This window comes from Toxotes jaculatrix, chromosome 24 (assembly GCF_017976425.1).
Source record: "Toxotes jaculatrix isolate fToxJac2 chromosome 24, fToxJac2.pri, whole genome shotgun sequence".
NCBI classification, from domain to species: domain Eukaryota; kingdom Metazoa; phylum Chordata; class Actinopteri; family Toxotidae; genus Toxotes; species Toxotes jaculatrix.
The window spans coordinates 6,198,965-6,222,421 of record NC_054417.1 but is presented as its reverse complement, the minus strand read 5'-3'; the positions used below and the strand labels follow the sequence as shown (position 1 = coordinate 6,222,421).

The following is a 23,457-nucleotide window of genomic DNA, read 5'->3' as shown; positions in this document are numbered from 1 at the left end:
TTAGATGAAAGTCAGAAATACACACAACACAACTGAGGTCTGTGTTTTAGTTTTTCATCAGTGGTTTAATATACATCACTGCATTATCAGTTAACAGAAGGAAGGCTGTGTGAAGGCACTGATGTGAAATCATGCAGTTTAAAAGTAGGCCTATACTGCCCCCTAAAGGTGAGAAGCACACAGGAAGAACAATCCAATGCTGGCTTTAGTTTTTCACTTACATGTTGTAGCTAAATAAACATGACAAGAGCAATAAACTTTGTTAAGAGCTAATTAAATACTTACAAAGAAATGGCTAATTTTAAAGCAAAGGGGAAATTACAAAAATACATACTTTTAACTAAAAAGAAGTGTCCTTTGGTAATTTGGGTGAACTAGCCCCTTAAACTTTCACATTCAGATACAAGTACACTCTTCAGGTATGATGTTGGGCAAGGTCTCATACTTGAACGAGTATCCACCATCGGATGTCGTGGTGATCCTCAGGGACTTCATGGTCCCCGGGACCGGAGCGCAGCACTGAGTGATCCCCAGCATTGTGGTGGTTCGATCCCAGGCCGAGCAGTTTCCATGGCAGTAGTAGAAAGTCAGTACTGTCGGATGGACAATCCAGTTGTCCCAGCCCAGCTCCTCAAAGCTGATTTTGATCTCTGCTCGGTGGCAGTCGCTGTACTGGGGTCTCTCCTGAGAGGGCCGCTGCAGCAGGTCGATAGCAGAGGGAGACCAGGGAATGGTGACTGGTGCCTGACGGGAGGAACGGACTGGCCCACGAGGCTGAACATGGAGGTTAAGAAAAGACATCTTATCTGGCTCATCAGCGTGGCATTGACAGGTCGGGCAGCGGACCTGGAGTAGAAAAGGGCCTTCAGCCACAGAGACCAGCAGACTCTGATCCAGGTGGTATGTGGTCCATCCATCTGAGCTCATCTTTGATGGAGCCTCTGCCGCCTGAAGAAGCTGCTGCGCTGACGTAAGAATGAACAGAGGGGCAGAAGTGTTGGCTGTGGCTCCTTCGCCCGCATAGAACCAGAAGTGGGCAGATGTAACCAGGGTCTCCTGGCTGTTCATGGAGGGCTGGAAATAATACGTGAAGTAGCTTTCTGTGGTTTCTCCAGGAGCTGAGTCAGACATGTCACAAGATGAGTCTGCCAGAGAATGATTAGAGACGAGTCAGTGAAGTTTATTGCTTTTTTATTGCACCTGCTCTTATCTAGAGGAGGTCTCAGTGTGTGCAGACTCTTTCAGATTAACAAACACACTACACTTCATTTTACTGAGGTTTACCATCAGAATAATTATAAAGAGTTAATGCAACATGCCTCTAAAACGCTCGGTGGTGTGCAGGTGTACAGAACAGTGAAACACTGCTTTTCAGTCTGGTGTTCAGAGACTCTTTAAAGCTGCTATAATCACATTAAAAATCTATACGCAGGGGATTTAAATAAAGGCCTTTTACATTAGTTGCATGCACTGTTTACACATATTTATTAGCAGAAGTTAAATAAGCTAAGTGCTGCAAAATCTTTATGCACTTTTAATGTAATTTTGTGCTGAAGCACCACATATAAGACACACTAGGATGAAATATTTCTGATTTTGATTCTTCAGAGCACCTCGCTTCATGGCACTCATAGGTTGAGTCACTCTTCATTTAGCAAATAGAAAGAAAAAGAAAAAAAACCTCACCTGAACTGGGGAAGAGAATAACTTGAGATGTGTCCTGGTTTGGACTGGTTTGATGGTTGACCCACTCTGTCCTGCTTGTCCTGGGGGCCCTCCAATGCATGTGCCTTGCTTGCGGCTGTCCATCCGGACCCAGCATTGTGGCCACAGGAGGTTCTTCCAGCCTGAGGCCCTCGAGAACCCGCTCTCTGAACCAGGACAACACTGTCTCCCTGGACAGCTCCTCTCCCCTGCAGGCTTGAATCAGACTGTGGATCCACAAAGGACCCAGGATGAGAAGAGCGCAGGACACCATGGCTGCAGTGTATGACAACCACTTGACACAAAATATCTTCAAGGTGTAATTACAAATAAAAAAAAAAAGGCCAAAAAGGATGACTTCTGATGTGAGTTCCAATCAGCTCAGGAAAACCGTTTCTCTTCTGTGACTTTCCTTATTCTCACATATATTTGTTTGGTTCTGCTGCTGTCTGTGTCTGAGTGAAGTCTGCAAGCAAAAGCATTTTGTTGCCCACACACAAATGGAAGATAGCAAAGAATGGCCTTGAGGGTTGAGATATTGCATTCTCAAAATATCTTGTTTTTGTAGCTGTTTCACACAGTATGGAAGGAATGTGTCTGCATGTTTTATTTCCTTCTTTTATGTTCTGCAGAGTTGCTTTTGAGTGGTTTGGTTGATTTAGAGCTTGAGCGAGCACCAAGACATCAGTCTCTGCCACATGCAGTACATGTGCATTATTAATGCAAAGCACCGAAGATGGAAAAGTTTTGTTTAGTCTTAGATTCTGTTGCAAAAGTTTTTTAAACTCTACTGTGTAGATAGTGTCACGTCTTCTGAGCTATTTTGCAGCAAATTCAAATTATTATTATACATCAAATTATTATTATTGTTATTATTATCTGCAGTATGTGGATAATAAGTGGCTACAGCAAATATACAGCAAGTTTCACACCATGAAATATAGCATCTCTTTGTGTTTTTATTATCTGTTGCTGAAAAAAAATCATTTGTAGCCAACAACCATATCTCACACGAACACACACCTGTTTTCCCACTGAACAAAAAGTCTTTGTCTACTGTAAGGGATACGTGTGTGTGTGTGTGTGTGCCTTCTTTATCTGAGCGGCCTTGAATCCTTGAAATCCGTCTCAAAAATATTTTTTCATAATGTGTGTTTCTGGACAAGGACATTTTATCAGCAGTTTAAGAGGCCAAGGAGCAGATGTTCACAGACTTTACTTTGAAACAGCCAGTTCTATTTGGGGGTTGTCTTACTTTGTGTTTCCAGAGTTTGAAATCTCATATTAGATGATGCTATCTTGCTTTTCTGTCTTTGACCTCACTGTTGTCCATTGTAATCACTTTGTTCCTGTCTCCTGTGTGTTTCACGTCAGGTCGGGAAGTGTTGAAAATAAAAAATCCAACTACGACAAAATAGTTGGTAAAACTGCAGCTGGTGATGATTAACAAATGACTGATGTATGTACGTTGACTTAGCTATTATTTATTTATTTATTTACATCTATCAAAATGATTTCAACACTGTTTCATTAATGTGATTAACACACCTGTGCATGCTCCAAAGACGCCAATAGTCTTTAACCAGGTGACCTTCCTCCAGGAAACAGGAAGCAGGAATCATGGTAAGACAATTTGTTTGCTTCTTATTTTGCATTGATTTTACTGTGAAATCTTTATCTAGCTGTGAAGCTGTGGCAGCAAAACTACTTACAAATATACTTGTGTCTTGTTTGAACACTTGTGATGTGATTTTACACTTATTTTCCTTTTGTTGACAGTCGGATGAGACTGTGTTTCCTGTAGCTGGAGCCAGAAAGCAGTTTGCTTAGCTCAGCACCTCTGAAGCTTATTAATTAACACTTTATGTTCACTTGCTTGATCATTACAAATAGAAATGTCAGAATTGCAATTTTTTGTTTTGCAGGAGTTGCCAGATTTCTGAACTTTGGACAAAGCCTGGCTGACTTTTGCCTCCTGCTCTCAGTCTTCATGCAAAGGTAAGTAAATCCTCTCATGGCCACAGCTCCACACTGTGTTTAATACATTTATTGTTTTTGAGGTAAATGTGGCAGTTCTTCTTGTTACATGCTGGACACTTAACGACTTGTCTATCCCTTGCAATGCAGTTGATCAGTCACATTGATGTCAAACTTCCGGGAGCATTAAAGCTTGACACAGTGCAGACCTGTAGTAGAGCTGAGACGCTGTGGCTTGCCATTCTTGTAATCTAAAAGTACCAAACTGCTTTTACCAGTAGGGGGCACTAAAATAATACCATTAATCACCAAGTGTGTCACTTTGATCAGTTTCATGATGGTTTCTGGCCAAAACATAACACAGAAATGAGATGTTTTTACTCAGTCTACAAACTGAACAACCACCAAAATAATGGAAAAACTAACTTACACAAGCTTGATCCAGTGTAACATGGCCTTATTCATGCAGTCCTTGTCTGAGACCTTGGCAGGCTGGTTTCTTGCAGCACAGATAGCAGGGCTTTTCACACCATAGTCTACTGAATGCACTTCAATCACTTGTCCTTCAGCTGAACATTCACAAACAATGGATCATAAAGAAAATTAGTCACAACTGCTGAGAGGGAAGAGGTAAAGGACCTGAAGTCTTAGACAGTAAAGAGGAAACGTTTCTATGATGTTCAGAAAAAGAAACAATAGTATACATACGGCATTTCAGCTCGCCTTTTACACCAGGACATATCACATCATAGGTGTCCTGCAGGAAAACAAAATGCAGCGTATCTGAGTGTGTGAGCATCTTTATTAAACAGCTTACAGCTTACAGAGTAAAAGAGAAAACGTTCGGAGAGTATCACGGAGCTGGCCCTTGGGCGGTCTACACGTTTCCCACTCATGACAGAAATATTACATCATGTGAAATGCTGCATATCCTGGCTGCTGGGACAGGTATCCTCAGGTAACACTACCGTGTAAACAACCATTTTGTTGCCGTTTTGGTCTTGACAGATTATGGAATTGCTGGGACGTCCAATTAAAGAAACTAGCACTCCTACTGCAGCTATTAGTAGCACAGCATTACTACTACTATCACGGGTAAAGTGTTGTGTTAAGTCCTATTGTTGCCATTAAATAGCAGTATAATTTAAGCAAGGAGTGTGGATGTGGAAAAAGAACTTGTGAGAAGGAGGAATTACAGCCAGCTCAGCTGTGTGGCTGCACAGTGTGAGACAAAGAGCTGATATTTTTTTAACACAGTGAAAATATAATTTATATGTACATTTACTCCTTGTTTTTCTTCTTTCTGCTGAGACAGTGTCAAGGCCTTGATTGTGTTGTGATAGTGAAGTGGTCTGATGCTGTGAAGGTGAAGCAGAGGTCCTCAGAGAGTTACCAGACATTTGTCCCTTCTGCTTCCATCTGCCTGCCTCCTAAGGGTACGGCTAATGGCAAACAGCACTGGATGGAAAGGCTGCTCCATCCTGGCTGTTATTAATTCATATTTTTAGGGGCCACAGTCGCCGATCCATCAATTCAAACCTGTCCCAATCGATGCAGGGGAAACACAGGTAGTCATTACTTCTTCAGTAAGTAAACTCTGACTCAGTACTTTATGGTTTTGTTGGGTTGTTTCTATTATTTTGTCCACTAAAAGCCAGTGAGGGAGCTCTGACTGAGCATTAGGGGGAAAGTTTTGCTGAACAAATGAGGGTTCAGGATATTTAGTGAACGAATGAATACCTGAGACTTGGACAATGCTGCGTTTGAGTACAGCACAGCTCTTCTTAGAAGTGTTAATGGACTGACACATCAAGTTCCACTCTGTTCCTTGCACAACAGTTTGGCGGAGCTGTCGAAGTTATCATTGCAAGTGCAGTGTATTTGGGAAAATAATCCCTGTCTTTGCTCAGTGCTAACACACCTCAGGGTCTGACAGTTTATTACAGAGAGAGACAAGTTATTCCTGTGGGGAAACTGTGAGAGAACATGCAAAACCAAAAACTGATAAAGTATTTTAACTCTTGATCTGAGACGATCAGCATCCCTTTTCTTTAACAAGTCATTACACAGCTGCAAGCATAATGGAGGAAAGGTTTTTCCTGTAAGTGGATGAAACTTCAGTCACAAAGAGAAAAATTTTTTAAAGAGTTACGCAACATCTTGAGGTTCTCCTGCAGGTCGAGGCCTAGAAATGTTTTATTTTTGAAGGCCACGTTTCATGGAAAGATTTAATGTAACTGAAAGTCAGTTTTTCTAAGAACACTATAAATGAACTCAGACTGCGTCAGTTGAACAAATGTATTAAACATGAAATTCTCCTGTATCTACTTCAATTGTTCCAACTTGCTCTGTTATATTCTATTGTTATATCACTGCCCTACAATTGTATGAATCACCAAGTCCTGTCTTTATTCTTAGACTTTCTTTTTATAGCATCTCCAACTGTCACACGCATGCTGTCTCTGCCTGTCTCACACACACACACTCAGACACACACACACACACTCAGACACACACACACACATTTTGGTTGATAACATTATCTAAAGAGCTTGGAGTGTGGGAGCTTTGGTGTGTGTGTGTGTGTGTGTGTGTGTGTGTGTGTGTGTGTGCATAGGTCATACATGACAGCCCAAGAAATGTGACCTATCTGTGGTGCTGCAGCTGTCGCTCCCAACCTGAGGGAGCTTGGGGGGGGTGAAGCAGTGAGAGAGGGGAGAGAGGCTGGAGAGAGAGAGAGAGAGAGAGAGAGAGAGAGAGAGAGAGAGAGGAGACCTATTACAGGAGCTGATTGAAGTACATGGAAGCTTAAAAAGGTTAGAAATGTATTTTTTTAAAAGTCATAGTTACTGAAAACACACTGGACCAGAAGGCCTGAGTGGTTTGACATTTAGGAAAAAGGATCTCACTCTCTCTCTCTCTGTGTCTCAACACTCTTCACTGGGTTAAAGCTGTTGAAAGGGACCATGGCAGTGGCTGCTAATGCTACATGATCTAGGGTGGACTTACACCTACAGCCCATGCTCGCTAAAGGACACACAGAGAGACGGGCTTTAGCAAATGATTTGAGATGAAATATTTTGCTCCATGGATCTTGTTACCTTAACTTGGACTTTGCGGGGATGTCCAAAGGGATTCCTTTCGGCTTTTATGGCAAAAGTGAGGTAAGGTGCACTTCTTTCGATTATCGGGTGAAGTCTATTTTAGGCCACTCCCTGGATCAGCATAGTAGATGATTCTAATTAATTAAGATAGGAAGCAAATCCAAGTGCTGACTAAGTCTTTGATCAGTAATTATAGCATTCCATTTATTGCCATTTTGAATTTCTTTTCCAAATATGACCTGAAATAAAGAAATAAAATGGCAGAAAGTCTGAAAAATTAAATAACAAAATAGGCCAATTGTCATCACAAACTTTTTGCTGATGTGAAACCCCCTCAGTAAACAAAAGCACAATAGAAGGACCCTCTTTAAGTTCAGGCAGCAATAAGCATTTGGTTACTATTAGGGAAAGGTTGCCAGTGTTAAATAGGGGTGCAGAGAGGAAGCAGATACTGGCCTTTAGTGTCAAAGCCTCCTGCAGGGCCTTCCTGCCAACTTCCTTCTGAAGACTGTTATAACAGTACATACTTATAAACACCCCTGGATATTGTTTTCAGTGTAAACCACATACCAGTAGTTTCTTGATATGCGTTTTAATGGGTGGAGGTGTCGCTCCTTGGATTGCCGCGTCCTGCTTTACATACCTTCACTACTACTTCTGTGTCTGTGGCATGTTAAGTGTGCACTACTGGGATCAAGATGACAGACACAGCTGGTGTGTAATAGAATAGTTAGGCCATACTCCATACTCCAGCTATTTAATACCCTTCATGAGTTTTGAACTTGGAAAAAAAAAAAAAAGATTTGTAACATAACAACGACCGTTGTTGTTATTTTTGTGGATTGGAAGTCATTTATTTAATGGCAAGAAAATGTAAATGTGGGTTTTCTGAAGGCATCAATGTCATTTTTTCCTGATGAGCACGTTCACCCAGAACCAGCGTCTGTAGTCAGCGTTCAAAACGTCTAAACATAACTTTGATGTCATTCTGATTGATGTACTCTGGTCATTACAGTCCCCGGTGCACCAGCCCAGGTCAGACAGCCTCCACTGAATACTCCCTGTGAGCCCAGAGATATCTGAACCAATGGAGTCTTTCAGAAGAGGCCTTTAATAACTGCAGCTCATCTTGATACGCCAGTCAATTACCAGATAAAAAGTGCAGCCCGTAAAGAAGTGTGAAAAGAATCAAGATGGCAGGACGCCCTGGATCCAGTCCCAGTCTCGAAATCCCTTCCAAGAGGCCCAAAGTCACCAAGGACCAAGTTGTTCCAGACACTGGGGCTGCAACGCAAGAACCTGCACCGCCAGCTTTCATCCGTAAACTTCGCAAGGCAGCAGTGGGAACAGGCTGTGACATCCGACTGAGGGTGTCTGTGGCAGGATTTCCAAAACCTTTGCTGACCTGGTACCACAACGATGAGCTCCTACCTGCATCAGAAGACCAGGACTCAGGGGGACTATGGATACGGGACTGCCGCACAAGCGACGCTGGCTTGTATACCTGTGTGGCGACCAATGAGCTGGGAGAGGAAAGCTGCAGTGCTGTCTTGGCCATTATGGACCTCGGTGAAGGTAATCACAAGCAACTAAATCATCAGACAGTAACCCTGTTTTCCATGACTGCAGAGCAGCAAAGTTAGCGTGCAGATCGAAATAGAGACTCAGATTTGTTGGAGGGGAGCAGTGTCACCTGCTGTTTCCTTCTATTAGCTGCGCAGTTCAGCTGTTTGGGTGCTGTTTGTTGTGTGTACTGAGCTGAGGAAGTTGGGATGTGGGCACCTGCCATGAACCTTCTTACTCTGAGGATATGCTGGGAAATTCCTACTGCTAGTCGCTGTATTGTCAATCATGGTCTTAAGTGACCACTATGTTGATTGCTCTGCAGGCACATGAGTGCAGAACATGGTTAGCTCATACTGAAAATGGGCACATTGAGAGAGATCTCTAACAGACTGACAATAAGGAGGTCATGGCATTTGTACAAGTTATTTTTTCCTGAATAGTGTGTTTTTGATTTGAATCAATGTGTGGGACTTGCAGTCTGTTTGCGTAGGTTTCTCTTCCAGGATTCAAACTTTGCAGAAGTAAACTTTTGTAATCTCAAACGTACCAACTGATTAAACAGGATCGTGACATGTGAACACTGAGGCCGTGATTAAGCTGTAAAGATTAGCTCTGTGTTGAAGGAAAAACAGTCTGTTGCTGCTGGTGTGGCTCTGTAACATTTCCAAAATTAGAATGCTTCGGTGGGAAAGTTTCGCTCAGGGTGGTCGTTCTGTCGGCATAAATTCACACAGCAAAGCATGCAAGACATAATTTATGTTTTTGAAAGAGCAATCCAATCTTCTTCCATCGTCCACGTCATCTTTATCATGTCACTTTCTACTCTCATACTCTAAGCTTATCATTTGTCCTCTTAGTGTAATGCAAATAAGTTTCTACAGTGTTTAGTGTAGATTATGCGCAACCTGTTCGTTGGCAATGCAACTGTCTCCATAGATGAAGAGCGGCGTGAAAGTATGAATATGCTTTCGGTGTCTTGCACAAGGACACTTCAGCATGATGGATTTGAATGGCTTGTCTATCATTTCCCAGTTTATCTTGTCACCTCGGCTGTGCAGAGATAAGAGTAGCATTTGTCAGTGTGGCCTCTGTGGCTTTTTTAAACCTCAGTTTTCCTCAGTAACTAACTCTAGGATTAGCATATAGCAAAGTCCTGTATGTCACATATAGTGTTTCAGTTGTGATTTCCTACTTTGTCAAGGCTCCAATAAACAAGAACACAACGGTGGATTGTACAACAATATTAGCAACACAATTGTTGGTATTAATAGCCCTGACGAGTTTGCATCATCCGTTTGAGTCATGCGTGGAACACAGAGTATGGTTTGCAGTGAGGTCATTGTAATGCCGCATGTATTTGATCATGGTCACGTTGCCTTGGCCTGTGAAGAAAGTTGACGGTTGAGCTTACATGTCACCAGCTCTCACACTATCAGCTGGCAGGTATGGTCCGGCTGTAATATCACTCAGCACCTCCCTGTCTTCTCACATCCATCCAGCTTCAGTTCCATTCCTCTGTTCCTCTTACCTATTTCTGCTCTTTGTCTCTGTCTCTTCTTTTGTCTCACTCTGCTAATTTCAGCACGACTGAAGTTTTGATTTTAGATTTATGTAACAACACTACAAGGCAGTACAGATATCGTGCATTATTTTGGTCCATTTTTATATTTTGTTCTTGTCACTAATTAAATGTGTTTCAGTTCCTTTTTGGTTCTTGTCTATCTCTTTTATTACGTTCTTTTTCTCTGTGACCAGTACTGTAAACATAACAGTTGACCCAAGTTTTGACCAGCAAAACCCCTGAACAATAAAAAATAAATTAGACAGCAACAGACAGGCCTTGCATAGCTGCCAACCTGAAATATTTAACTGTCAAGCCAATGCATTGGAAGAACCTGGTCTCAGATATTTAGAGACACATTAATAAAGCTTTGAAAGGAGAGTATTGAGATTATGTGTCTTTCAAATTGTCAGCAAATAACTTATTTTAAAGACTTGTGGCTTGACTTGGACTTACTTTAACAGAAATGACTTGGACTTCACCAGAAGATTTAAGAACAGCTCTGTCTCTTTGTATTTTGACTAACTTTTTCTAGATTAATGTTACTATATGTATGAATAGCAGCAAAATAACACCAGCATGTCCTTGTTTTTATCCATTTTCTGGGTCTTGGTTACCCTCTGTCTTTCTGACCTCTTCCTCCCTCTCACATCTCCCCTGCTCTCACTCTCCTTGTGGTTATTTATGGCCTGGTATGTGCCGTGCCTGCCAGAGGGCTCGTGCTCTAGTGATGTGTGGATGCCGCCGGCCCCCTTCTCCGATTGCACCAGCAGACATCACAGATAATTATAGCATCACCACGGTCAAGACGCGGCGCTGTCACACTCAATCACGGTCAGTGTGATGAAAGAGAGACGAGGAGGGTGTACTAATGTGGGGGGAGCTGACGGTAGGGGAAGGGGAGGCTGTGAATGTGTATTTGTGTTAGTGTCTGTTTGTTAATGGCCGTTCTGGCTGCTTTTGAGCATCGCTCAGTGAGTCAGACAGTCAGGTTTATCACTTTAAGATATCACCCTGAAAGATCAGACCAACCAGAAACCACAGTCATGCTGTGTCACAGGTCTAGACTACTTCATTGACATCACCCTCTGGCGTATGGTTTTTGATTAACATACTGTCAGACACGTAGAGGCTGGATAAACACTTTGATGGAAGCTCTGGAGAAGCAGCACCTGTGGTATTTTAAGCCACGCTTACAAAAGGAGATCATTGTCGTGTTGTGACGCAGGAGCATGAACCTCCCACACATTTGTAATGGAAGATTTGTTTTAAAGGACCTTTCTTAGGCCTTGTGTCACCAAAGGCCGCCGTAGCACACTGCATGTCTTACATCCTTCCATGCATTTGATATTTTATTCCGGTTCTCACTTGAACTTCAGCCTTGAACCAGTTTTTCATGCTTTTTACACTCACTTTGTGCAGGTAACAAGTTCATGTGAAAGACATTTCTGGGAGCAATTGATGTTATTTAACTGTAAATCTATTCAGCAGTGTGAACAGTCGGTGAGGCGATGAGGTGGATTTAGGTTTCTGGGTCAGAGGAAACTTTCTTCTCTGTTGCACCAGTCTTTTCGACAAAACACTTCAAGGAGTTCTTTTTAGCTTTGGTAAAATGGTGCTCCAGACAGTACTGCACTTCCTTAAAGCTGGCAGACTCAGAGTGGTCAAAAGCAAAGTAGTAGGGACTCTTAAAACAATCAGAGACCTCTTTCTTTAGATTTTCATACCTTTAAACCCAAACCCCTAAATTGTAAGGTAGCTCTCGCTGAGATAACCCTGAAAACATCATTGCTAATGTTGTGTTGGACACTGGAGAACGCCCTCAACCCCAGAGCCACAGAAGACACTATAAAACTGTTTTCACGGGTTGAGTGGGACTCCTCCAGAGAACTGACCTTTACTTGAAAAATCAATTAAGTTGCCCTTTAAATACACTGTTCTTTAATACGCTACTGGGCTTATAAACAGTCTACACTAATAAATAGTCTAATAGACTGACAAATAAATCGCTTTTATGACAAATATGCAGTAAAAATTAGAATTTGAATATGAAACTTTACATTTACGTTAGCTGGTAAGCAAATCATGCTGCAGTTTAGATGCAATCATTTGTTAGAGATGTAGTTTTCAGCAGCGTGAAACCCTCTATGAACGCCAGAGGGTCTGTTACATCACCTGAGAGAGATCCATGAAGTAGAGTGACAGATTTGACAGAGATTCAATACATACGTGACAAGCAGCTCCAATAAAGCTTGCTACCAGACTGTGGTCAGCGTTTGACATTTGTATTCATGAGACGGTGTCCGTAAATGCCAGTGATGATCTGTAATCACACTCAGATTACAATCAGTTCCACACAGGCAAAGCATCAATATGAAAACTTGTATTTGTTCAGTCACAGTCTGAACTTTATTTTTAACTCATGCGAGGCTGCGGTGTTATTTTCACCTCCAGCCCCAAGGTTTATAAACGCTGACACAGACCCAGCTCATTGTATCTGGTGTCCCTGTAGCTGTGTTATTGTCCCATAATGTGTGTGCAGTTGTAGCATATCATCAATGGTGTACAACATGTCTGCCTCGAGTTTCAAAACTCCCTTTAGTCCAAGCAGAGTGGCCCACAGAGGACAGCAGAGGTCGTTCAGTTTCTGTGTAGCAGTGTGTTTAATCTCCTGCTATAACTGGGGGGGGGCAGGCTCTCTAAAAGGGGGTGCAATGGGAAAGTACAGTACAACTGGAGGGGTTGTACTATGCAGGACTCGAAATAGACTGCTGAAGTTGGCAGTCAAAGAACTGGGGGAAGACAGGGAGAGGGCAAGAAAGAGAGACATGGGCTGAGGAAGATAAAGTTTTAAGGTCTAGCAGCCATCTTAAGACAGCAAGTGACTGCTTGACCGATTCCTCATTTCATGCAGCAGAAGAAGCCATTTTAAAGACATCAGCATGAGAGAAGATGAAACTAGGAGAAATAGGCCTGTTGGAGTCATTTTGAGGAGGTTCCCTTGTTTTTAGTGGTGTGTCTCGATGGAAAAGACTTGAGGAGGACTCGTACTTGGAGAAGTTATTTTGGGCAGAAGTAACCATCTAGCCGTGTTTATTTTTTATTTTTTTAAAGAAACGTACGAAGGAAAGACAAGAGCCATGTTGCGGAAAGAGCTGCTCGATGCACGCAAAGCTTTGAGGAGTGTTAGGGAAGGTGTGAGTGGGCCGAAAAGCAAGAAGCAGAGAGGTGAGTGGGAGCTGGCGTCAATACAGAATATGGACAGTGGTAGCATGGTTTGCTGGGGATCCTTTTAACAGGTTTAAAGAAGAGAAGCATCGTCCTGTGTACTGTTCAACTGTAAAGGAAATGAAAACAAGGTAATAGACTTGAGGCCTTTCTTGTTGCTGCTTAATTGGATTTAGTTTCTCTCTTGTATGCTCGCAGATAATGCTTTTTACTTCAGGCTTTACTTGAAGGTACAACAGTCCTGTTTGTCGTGGTGCCAATATGGATATAATTGCACACAAATGCCCGAACTGTTTCTCTATGAATTTTAAATGGATTACATTTTAAACTACTACAACAAAAGAGTAAATGTAATTATGTAATGGCCCCATGTTTTTACTGAAGAGCTAGACTGGAACTCGCATTTGAAAGTGGCAAATCTTGTCCATCCAGTCCTCATGTAAGGATGAAACTGTTTACAGGAATCCTCTTAAAGGCCCAATCCATTATCCAAATTGAAAGCAAAGGGGTCATCTCACCCTCCAAGACCACAAATCAGACTGCCAAACTGACTGACAGGTGTTTAAATACACCACTAGGCTAACAGCAAGGTGAAACCCTTCAATTATAAATACCAATACTCAAACTATTCGAAACCTATGTGGTACAAAATAAGGAAACACCATAAATGAAATAACTTTCATTTGGACTTTAAATTCCAAGGGCTGATAAATTATTGTTCTTTCCTGGGATGAGTTTGCTGCAGTTGTAGGCCGTAGGCCTGTTTGTGCCTTACACTGGTATACTGGAGCAGAGATAATCTATAACTGCTTGATGATTTCACATTCTCTAAATGTTACGTTCAAGTGGATTAAGGATACAGTACAATTAATTAGCTTGTCTATTCTCTCGGGGCAGCTGTGGCAGTATGTGAGGGTAAAGCCAGAGCTGTTTCCCTGGTGTTTGGTCTGGCAGAGGATGTGTTTGTGTTCCATCCCTCTGGTACACAGTCATTCACAGGAACCCGCAGGGATTTGGTCAGGATTAGGTGGTAGGATCAGGTTGCAGTGTGACGGTCAACACTGGCCACTGTCATTTGGGATTTCCAAACCGCCTCACCATGTGAACTGAATCAACATGCCATCTCTCACATCTGCTGCGGAGGGGTTTTTGACAGGATATAAAGAAGAGTCAGCCTTATTCTTCTTTTTCCGTGCAGATGAATAGGGGCCAACTGTGGTTGTGAACTTGATCTATGCTTCAGCCTCAAATTCACATAACATTGCATGAATCATGAATCATGATATGCTGGAACTGAGTGCAGACACCATCTGAGAGTAGTTCTGATGACTTGGACTCATACTTTCACGGACCATTTTTGAAGAGAAGGTTGCTTTTTGTTTTGCTGTCTGTGTTGTGGAGGTTCTTGTTGCAGAATTTCTTTTTAGTTATCACCATGGGATTCAGTCGACTGCGTAAACAGTTGTGAGAACAGTCTGAACATGCATCTGCTGCCGTGCAAACTGGAACCCAGTGTTTGTATTCTGACTTTTGTACATGAAGAGGTGTATTGTCTTTAGATTCTCACAGGTGGATGTAGGTTGCTCCCACATGTCATAGGAAGGTCACATTTAAGCTGAGGTAGTGACCTAAATTTGTTCAGCGACACAGTGAATAATAAACACAGTGCTTCTACAGAAAAGGTTAAACGATACGTCGGTGAGGTATGATAAGACTCGGCCTGAAAAACAGAGACCGTGTGATCACAGCGTGATGTAACAGCAGCAGAATCTGTTTTCCTTCGCGGACAGATTATGCCAGACTTGCTGCTGATAAAGCTGTATGCCTGGAAGGCATCCATCAAGGCTGCTCCACAGAAAGCAGCCTCTGTCACAAAATCAATGGGTTTCCGTGAAGTCTGCTTACTCTCTTGTTGCTTTCAGCTAATTAAACTATAGCATGGTCCAAATTGCACCTGTCCAAAGTTTTTTTTTCCGTTCATTCAGAGTGTATGGCTTCTCCATCTGTGTTAGGATTTGAAGACGCAATGCTTTGTATCCATAGGTCAGATTGAGGGTCTACTGTGGGTCAGTAATGAGGACTGGCTTACATCCAGGTCTGTGTATAATGCAGGTTTGAGCCGTGCAGAGGACGGCGTGGCCTCCTGAACCATCAAACAAACCAGATCCAGAGGAAGATAAATGACATGCACCAGTAGAATCTAATTATCTTTTCTTAATGGCCGATATTCTCTGATAACCCAGCCAGAGACTGGTTGAAGCTGAGCCGTTGTGGCTTTTAGAGAGCATAAAAATACAACCTCATGAGAGATATTTCCAAGCAGCGTGAAATGGAAGCTTTGCCACCGTATCTGGCCTCTCGGTGGATGATGGTCATGGAATCTTGTGTTATGATGGGCATATCGATCCGGGGGCGTTTGAACTGTTACTTGGGGGTGTATCCCATATCACGCATAAAGCATTGGTATTGATTGCTGCACTTTCTGCTGGACCGACTGCCTCTCACTGGTGATGGATGGAGGAGGAGTGCGAGGCGGGCGAGGGTGAAAAGAGGGAGGTTTGTTAAAATAACAATCGCAAACTGCAAACCACTGCATCTCAGTTTGTCTTTAGTGAAAAAGGATGCCTTTTTAAATTTACATGTAGTCAGGGATGTCTAAAGAAAAAGAATATCAGCATATATGATCTGCCGATAAATGGCAAAAGAGGAAAAAGCTAATGACCAGAATCAAAATCCACATTCGCTGAGCAACGCCTGATTCATGGCAGGAGTAAATCTCACATATTGATTCTGTGTTTACAAGGCCATAAACAGTAACATGCCTCACTTAACAACGCTAAAAAGCACATTGTTCAGTGAAGCAAGTCAAGCACAGAAGAGCTGTGCTGATATGTGGATGAGGATTCTGGGTTGTTAGTTGGAGAGTGAGATCTGGGCCTGCCTGCAATTATTTTTAGATTCATCTGATGGAGGAGGTGTGGGGAGCGCAGATGTGTCTGAAAGAACAATTAGCATGTGTCAGAGTGTGTGTGTGTGAGAGCCAGGGAGAGAGGTTCGAAGGAGGAGGTAGATGGTGGGAAGCCGTTACATATTCTCGTCACGTTTGGCCAACAAATCAGACATCCTGGAGGACGGCGTTTCATAATAATCCCTTTGTCTGATTTACACTGGCATCTATATAGAAATAGATATCAGTATTATATTGATAATGGATTAGTGAGATGAAGATAAGACAGCTGTGGACGAAGGAGTGAATGTTCTGCTTAGCTGACACTGGCACATTCCACTGCCGAATAATCAACGCAAGTTTAACTAATCGTTTTAAAGACTTGATAGACGTGGTATTGTTAGAACTGAAATGATTAGTCACTGGTCATTTAACATTCACTTGTTCCAGCTTCACGTGTGATGTGAGGATTCACGGATATTGTAAATGGCAAATGGCTTTGAATTACTGGTGAGAGAGAGACGTTTGCTTTAGGTGATCCTTTTGCAATACTTTCATCATTTAATAGACAAAACTATTAATTCATAACCATTACTCATAACCATTATTATAGCTGGGTTGAACAAAGGCTGCTGCTTGTTGTGTACCTCACGCATCGTGCTGTAATCCAGAGAAATATGTTTGCTCTTCCAGTCCAAACAGCCTCGAGCGGCTGTGGTAACCTTGACCCTATCACTGGTTAAAGCTAACATGGGGTGCATATGAATAATTGATTGGTTACAGGTTTTGCTGAGGGCTGCTACCTTCTGCAGAGAGGAAAACAAAGAAAAGACAGCAGATATATTTCATCCCCGTTTTATGTCTCCTCATATTCATCCTTTCTATCCCATCATCTGTGCCTCTTCCTCTGGCTTTCTCTTTCTCTTTCTCCCCTGCTTTGCCTCCTCCCCCCTGAATCTTTCCCCCTCCATCCTTGTGCCTTGCTCTCGCCTCCGCTCTCTCTGTCTCTTCTCTTTGTCTGCTTCCCTCTCTCTGATTCCTTCCTTGCCTCAATCTCGCTCTTTGTCACTCTCATCTTTCACTCCTGCTGCTCAGGAAGTAAAGTCAACACGCTGCGCTGAAGCCAGTTGTTTTCTTCCTCATTTCTTTTTTCCCACCTCCTCCTCCTCCTCCTCCTCCTCCTCTTATTCTCCACTCTCATCACTGCAATCAAGACCAGCACACCCCTTCTACTCAGACTTCCAACCCCCACCTCCTCTTGTTCTGAGTGCGCTCTCGATTGAGGCAGAACGGGCAGAAGGAGAGGTGGGGGGGGGGGGCTGGACAAACCAGCTGAGAATTGCCCCTCTAAAGGCAGTGTCTACGTCAGAGAGGGACGCTGTTCACATCAGCGGATACACACTCAGACACAAAGACACCTGGCTCTGCTTTATTTGCATCCTCTCTCTGTCGCTCTCTCTCTTTCTCCCCGTCCTGCTGCCAGACTGGAGAATAAACACACCCACGCACAAAAAGGCAGCCGAATCCTGTTTTGAATCTGAATTTGACTTGATTGTTTTTTTTTTTGGTTTTTTTTTTTGGTTAATGCCACACCCTGGGCTTTTTCTCGGGTTGTAGGGATGTTTTTGTGAGCTCATGCCACAGGTAATCTCACACATTTGACAGGAAGTGCTTCTTGAAGATGAAGAAAATCTGGTCCAAGAAGAGATTTCAGGTGAGTTTGCTCCTTTATGGACAAAAAAACCTGCATTTAATGATGTTATTATTTTTGTATGTCTGTTGTTTTTCATGTGTAGTAGTAGTAGGTTTTTACATATTGGGATATCATGCCACACCCTCTACCTGAAAAGGAGTTGCAGATGTGTTAATTTGTGACAGATAGCAGTGTTAAAATAAACATGTTTGGAATTATTTTTAGGGAAAATATTGACAACAACCTAATGTTCAATTCTGTTGGGAAAATGCTAAAGGAGGCAAAAGTATGGATGGATGTGACACTTGCTGTTTTCTGTGTTTCTTGTCTAATTTCTGTCGACAAATTGAGGACAAATCAGGACAACCTAACAAAGAAAGTCAGCCCGGGAAAACTCTGGTTGCCAGGCAGAAAAATGTATTTTAGCACAGTGTAAGGAATGGGAGTCACTTCTTAAGACCATCACATAGAAACACAGAAAAGGCAACAGCAATCATATGTCTGCTGCACTCCGTCTCTATCGTTCTGTGTCCCGAAATATGTATCTAGCCTCGGCAGTCGTGACAGCTTTGTTGTTTAATAAGTAATTCACATAACAGGTTTCACAAATTCGGAGCATATGAAAAGTGTGTCAGTAGGCTACTCTCCGTGGAGACAGGAGAATCAGGGCAGCCAGTCACAAGGGCTACGAAGTGAGCAGAGCACAGGATAAAGCTGATTACCGATGGTCGCTTTGCCTCCTCTGAATTCTGCATCCACACCAAACCCCTGAGATGTTTCCCCTCGCTTCCAGCAGCAGATCGGTTAGAATCACGCTGGTAGGATTTGGATTATGCCCATGGAAGATTTTTTTTGAAGTGTTTGCCAAATTCAGCCTTTTCAACAGGATGCTGTTTGTGGCTGCGTTTTGCTGATATGATTGCCTTGAGGCCATAACAATGGAGATCACGACAACGATGGAAGCTTCTAGTAGAGGCTGTCAAACAACAGTTAATCAAATTGCCTGACACAAAAACATTAAGCAGTGGGGAGTGTGCAGCTAACATGGTGGGGAGGGCTGGGGGGGGTGTGAAATGAGTCATTTCAGTTTGCACTTTTCCTTCTTTTTCTTTCCGTTCGCTGCAAAGCAGTGAGTCATTCTGAGGAGCTCTCCTCGGTGCTGACTGACAGACTGTCCAAGAAGCAGTTTCACCAACTGCTTTGTCAGCAGGGACCCTTTCTTAGAGATGGCCTGAAGAGTTTGTCAGATATTTTAGACACTCTTCTTTATCATAGATACGACTGGAAGATAACTCATTATTATCATGAATGGACTCAATTAAAAACTAACAAAGCTGAGCTGCTGCGATCTGTGTGTAAGAGGTGCAAAGGGCTTTAGTAAGAAACTGGTCTCAGGTTAGAAGTTTAAAATCTTGTCCGAGCTGAGATTATTTTGCTGCACATACTGTTCACCAGAGGAGGAATGAACACCTGTGCTCACTGAATGTAGCACTACATTAGTCATTATGATGACTAGTGTTTCTTGTGCAGTTCCTCAATAGGTTTTTACACTGAACGATCATTATAATTACTTCTGCAGATTGAAAGTGAAAAGTCGAGCTACCGTTTACACTTTTTACTACTTAAAGTTAAGTATGCAGCACTACTTCTGGGTAAAAAGGGACCTTTGTAGTTTGCACTCTGGTGTTTTTTTGTGTAAAACAGAATCTTTGGCTGAGTTCGTTGTTGAATAATGCATTGTGCTTTGTATCTTGTTTCAGAGAACTGGGCATTCCACACGGACATTTGGCAGATTTACCCATGGTGTGTTGTCAGTATGAGCTTTACACCGCTTCTGTTGTATACTGTTGTCGTCTGTTCTTTTCTTTTCTGTTGAAAATCCAAAGTAGCTTTATGCTTTGTTTTTTTTTTTTCCACAGACCTTTTCCTTTGTTTCAGTATGTGTTTTAGCCTTCGATAGCATATGCTTCACTTTGATTTATTCCTCTAATAACTCTTTTATATATGAAAGTTGCTGTTGTGGAATATCTATATTGCTTTGGTGTATTTATGTTTTTACTGCTTGACTGCTTACGAGAGTGGGTTTTATTATTGTACATCCACCCCCACAAAGCAATATTTTAGTAATCATGCTGTTCTGCATAAAATCCTTGGTTGAATAATGTCTGGCCTCAATAGTTTATGGTATATTTATCAATATTTGAGCAATATGTGATCTAAGCCGAACCAGAGGCTCGCTCTGCTCGACTGCAAATCATATTTACATCACAGTTCAGGCTATACAGTGAGAAATATAGTCCCTCATAATTAGATTAGTGAGTCAGTTTCCCTCGCCTGGTGTGCGAGCTATTTAACTTGGTTACAGATGGGTGGATCCACATACCCACACCCACGAAAACACACACATGCTGTGAGCAATGTAATGAGTTAATGGTGATTGTTCCGGTTACGCTGGCTTTCTTATCATCACGCAGACCTTCTGGAATTATCTAATCAGGATCTGACTTGATGTGAAGAGCAATGAGGTGCAACCTATTTTGTGGTTGTCGTCCTCCTCCTTCACAAGCTCTCTAACCAGTAAACATATCTGTCAGCCACCCAGCAGTGTGGCTGGTGATTTTAGACTCTAATGGGTACGAAGAGGATTGGTCGTGTGGGTGAGAGAGATGGTGGTTTCCATAGTAACGGTGCTCTCCCGTCTGCCCTCTCTTGCTGCCACTATGGAAGCGAAGTTTTCCGCTCCTGCCGAAAGCAAAGCTATGGTAAACCTGCCCGTCTTGATTCATCTTCTGCCTGTTTGTTTGTTTTTTTCTCTTCCCATCCGTCCCTGCCTGACTTCATCTGTTCCCCCTGCTGATGTAATGTGATCTCAGCCACAGAGATGTGGTTTCAGGCAGTTTGTCATGACCCCGTCTGTGGTTTCTGTTTCCCCCAGTCGTTTTCTTTTTATTGTGTTTTCTTTTTCTTAATATTTAAGATCTGCCTCGTCAGAAAAAAATCTGAACTCTGTGATATTTTATTTGTCTGTCTCTGCCACCGCTCCCCTCTTTCTGTTTTTAAATGTTCCTATATATAAAATCAAGTCCACTGTCAGATGAATATTGTCCCTCTCTTTTTTTGTGGGCACAGATTCTTTTCATTTTCTGTGAATCACAACTCCCATCTATCATGTTATTTCCTTGACTGCTACACAAAGAAATCAGTCCACGTTGTTTCACTGCCACTGGTCAAGTATTCATCTCATAATTTTGGCCATAGTTCGTTTTGGTTCTTTTGCTAAAATCTTTTTAAAAAGGAGAAATAAATCTTTTTAATTCCTGATTTTAGGTGAAACGGGTCAATTTTAAAGCCTTTTTAAAAACAAGACAAAAAAGAAATTAAATGTTCAGTCTAAATAAAAGATTGAAGCTCAGTAAATTTAACTCACCCTGCTGTTTTGTTACCAAAGTCAAATGGATCCAGACCTGAGGGAAGAGCATTGATACACCCCCCTCCCCTCCATGTATCTGCCATGTATTTTTATAAGCCACAGCTGGCTTCATGTCACGCTCAAGCTTCAACCCATTTATTTCACTCTGGGGGCTCTCAGCGGCTCTTTTCATGGACCCATCAAACTGTGTGCTGCTAAGCAAATGTGAAGTGTCATTTTCACCCGGACTCTGTTGTTGTTTTCAGCCTTCTCTTCTCCTCCTCCACCTCGACCTCTCTTTCCTGAGTTTCCACTTTCCATCTTAACCCACCTGTGTGTTTTCGCTTGTATTTATTTCAGACTCTGAGACCACAGAGGATGAGACCACAGAACCTCAGATGGAAACCAAAGAAGGGCCCGGGAGGCACCAAGACAAGGCTGGACGGAGAGGACCTTCAGGTATTTCATCTAGATTCTTGCTGATTTATATGTACAGGTTCAGCACACTTTAGCATTTTTTCTTTCTAAATTTATAGATATTTTTATAGCTGCAAACAGGCCAACATTCCAGGAGATGATACAGGAAAAAAAAGAGGAGTCTGCGAGTTCAGCACGCACATGTTCAGTAGCTCTGAAACCTTATTTATGAGGTGATAGTCAATACGATTTGCTGCAGCACCAACATCACTGCCAAAAACACACTTCTACAAAATTATAATTCAATGCAGATTGATAGATTTAATGGAGGGTTGTTATCAGCTTGGCCCAAGACGTGCGTTGGATGAAATCCGATATGGCAGAATGCATTAATCCCTCACGGTGTGATGCAACAGTGTGACACACTGCCCTAGTTTCCAGCAGGGAAATTGTCTCAGGTCTGGATCTCACTGTGTGTTTCCACAGGGAAGGTACAGCCCAGAAAACCGAGGCTTCTTCTGCAAGATAAATGAGGCTCAAGCTAATGACACCAATTATTTTAAAGTATTGTGTACCTATGCTTTTGATTTTTAATTAGGATATAAATGTCAGTCAGTGATATAAATCAGCTGATTCAATGATTAATCAACAACAATTTAATGGACAACTGTTAATTTTTGGTTTTGATTTTGGTTGGACACAAAAAGACATTTAAAGACACAACCTGGGAAACTTTTTTTGTCATTTTCTGACATTTCATAGATGATCCAGCTAATCGATTATCAGAGAAAATGATCGGCACATTTTTTGATGATGAGAATAACTGTTAGTTGCAGCCCTGAAGGGAGGGTGGCAAAGAAAATCTCTTATTCACTTGCTCTTGTTCTCTTATTGTCTAAAATGCAAATGTAAAAAGGATTTGATGAGCGGCAGGCATTAACCAGTTACAACCTAATGAGCCTTTTCCTGTCTGTACTGCACAGATGAAAAGAATTCCCAAAAGAACATTTACTAATTTGCTAAAGTGGTGTTGGTGCATTGGCGTCACAGAACCTGCATGCCCTCACCACCCATTCCTCACCAGGCAACAGGATGTCTGAATATAGATCAGAAATATTGACACCCTTCTCCTCTCGCACAAAGAAATTTTATATTCTTCCCTCGCTCGTACATAGTGTTTGCACTTTCTAAGCTTTCGTGTTGGCGGGGCTGACTACACCCTCATCACGTCCCTCTGGAGACGTACAAAAAAAAAAAAAAGCAGAAAGAGAATATCAAATGAGGAAGCGATGAGGTAATATATCATTTGTTCTCTCCAGTTCCCTCCACTGCATGCAAAAAGTAGAAACACAATTTTCGTCCCAGAAGATGCAGAAGATTCAGCTTGGTTTCACTCCAGACCGGCTTTGTTTAGACCTCAAGGACATGTATGTGTGTTTCCATTAATTTCAAAGCACAGCACTGAAAACCTGATCAGCCGTCAAATAAAATGAACGACGCTGCCCAGCCTCACAAAGAAATGAACAGAATTTTAAAGCTCAATTTGTCAAGATGCAGTGCGTCATATTTTCCTCTGAGAACATTTCTCATTTTATTCTTGTTTTTTTTTTTTTTTTTTTTTTGTGGCCTCATGAGAAACTGATACAGTTTGGTTTATGATGATGTTGCTGAGTCAGTATCAGTATTTGTGACTGCAGCAGGAGTCTGTTGTTTTATATCCTCGACTCCATCGCTGTTTCAAGGCTTCCGTCGTTAACGGAAGATGCTGACTGCTCTTTCTTTTCGCTGCCAAAGCATTCCTGTCTCCGTGGCTCATCACTAAAATGTCAATCATTACCTGATTTGCGATGG

The 23,457-nt window shown here is 42.2% G+C and overlaps 2 protein-coding genes across 3 annotated transcripts in view; one reads left to right on the top strand and one right to left on the bottom strand.

The window, feature by feature from the left end:
• Positions 1-396: 396 nt before the first annotated feature.
• On the bottom strand, positions 397-1,990 carry inha (inhibin subunit alpha). The gene is made up of 2 exons (XM_041032665.1): positions 1,687-1,990; positions 397-1,145 (listed from the first exon to the last, which is right to left on the bottom strand). The coding sequence occupies exons 1-2, from the start codon at positions 1,976-1,978 to the stop codon at positions 397-399; spliced, it is 1,041 nt and encodes a 346-aa protein (XP_040888599.1). The 5' UTR covers positions 1,979-1,990.
• A 4,464-nt stretch (positions 1,991-6,454) lies between these two features.
• Positions 6,455-23,457, top strand: part of LOC121178046 (striated muscle preferentially expressed protein kinase-like) — a 40,932-nt gene continuing 23,929 nt past the window's right edge. The window contains exons 1-3 of one of the 2 annotated variants that reach the window (XM_041032540.1): positions 6,455-6,845; positions 7,801-8,360; positions 21,550-21,648. In XM_041032540.1, the coding sequence (XP_040888474.1) occupies positions 7,979-8,360; positions 21,550-21,648 (481 nt within the window). In that variant the 5' untranslated portion in view covers positions 6,455-6,845; positions 7,801-7,978. Of the gene's footprint in view, positions 6,846-7,800; positions 8,361-12,858; positions 13,141-21,549; positions 21,649-23,457 lie in introns of those variants that run through there. The other variant, XM_041032541.1, reaches the window with a different exon arrangement.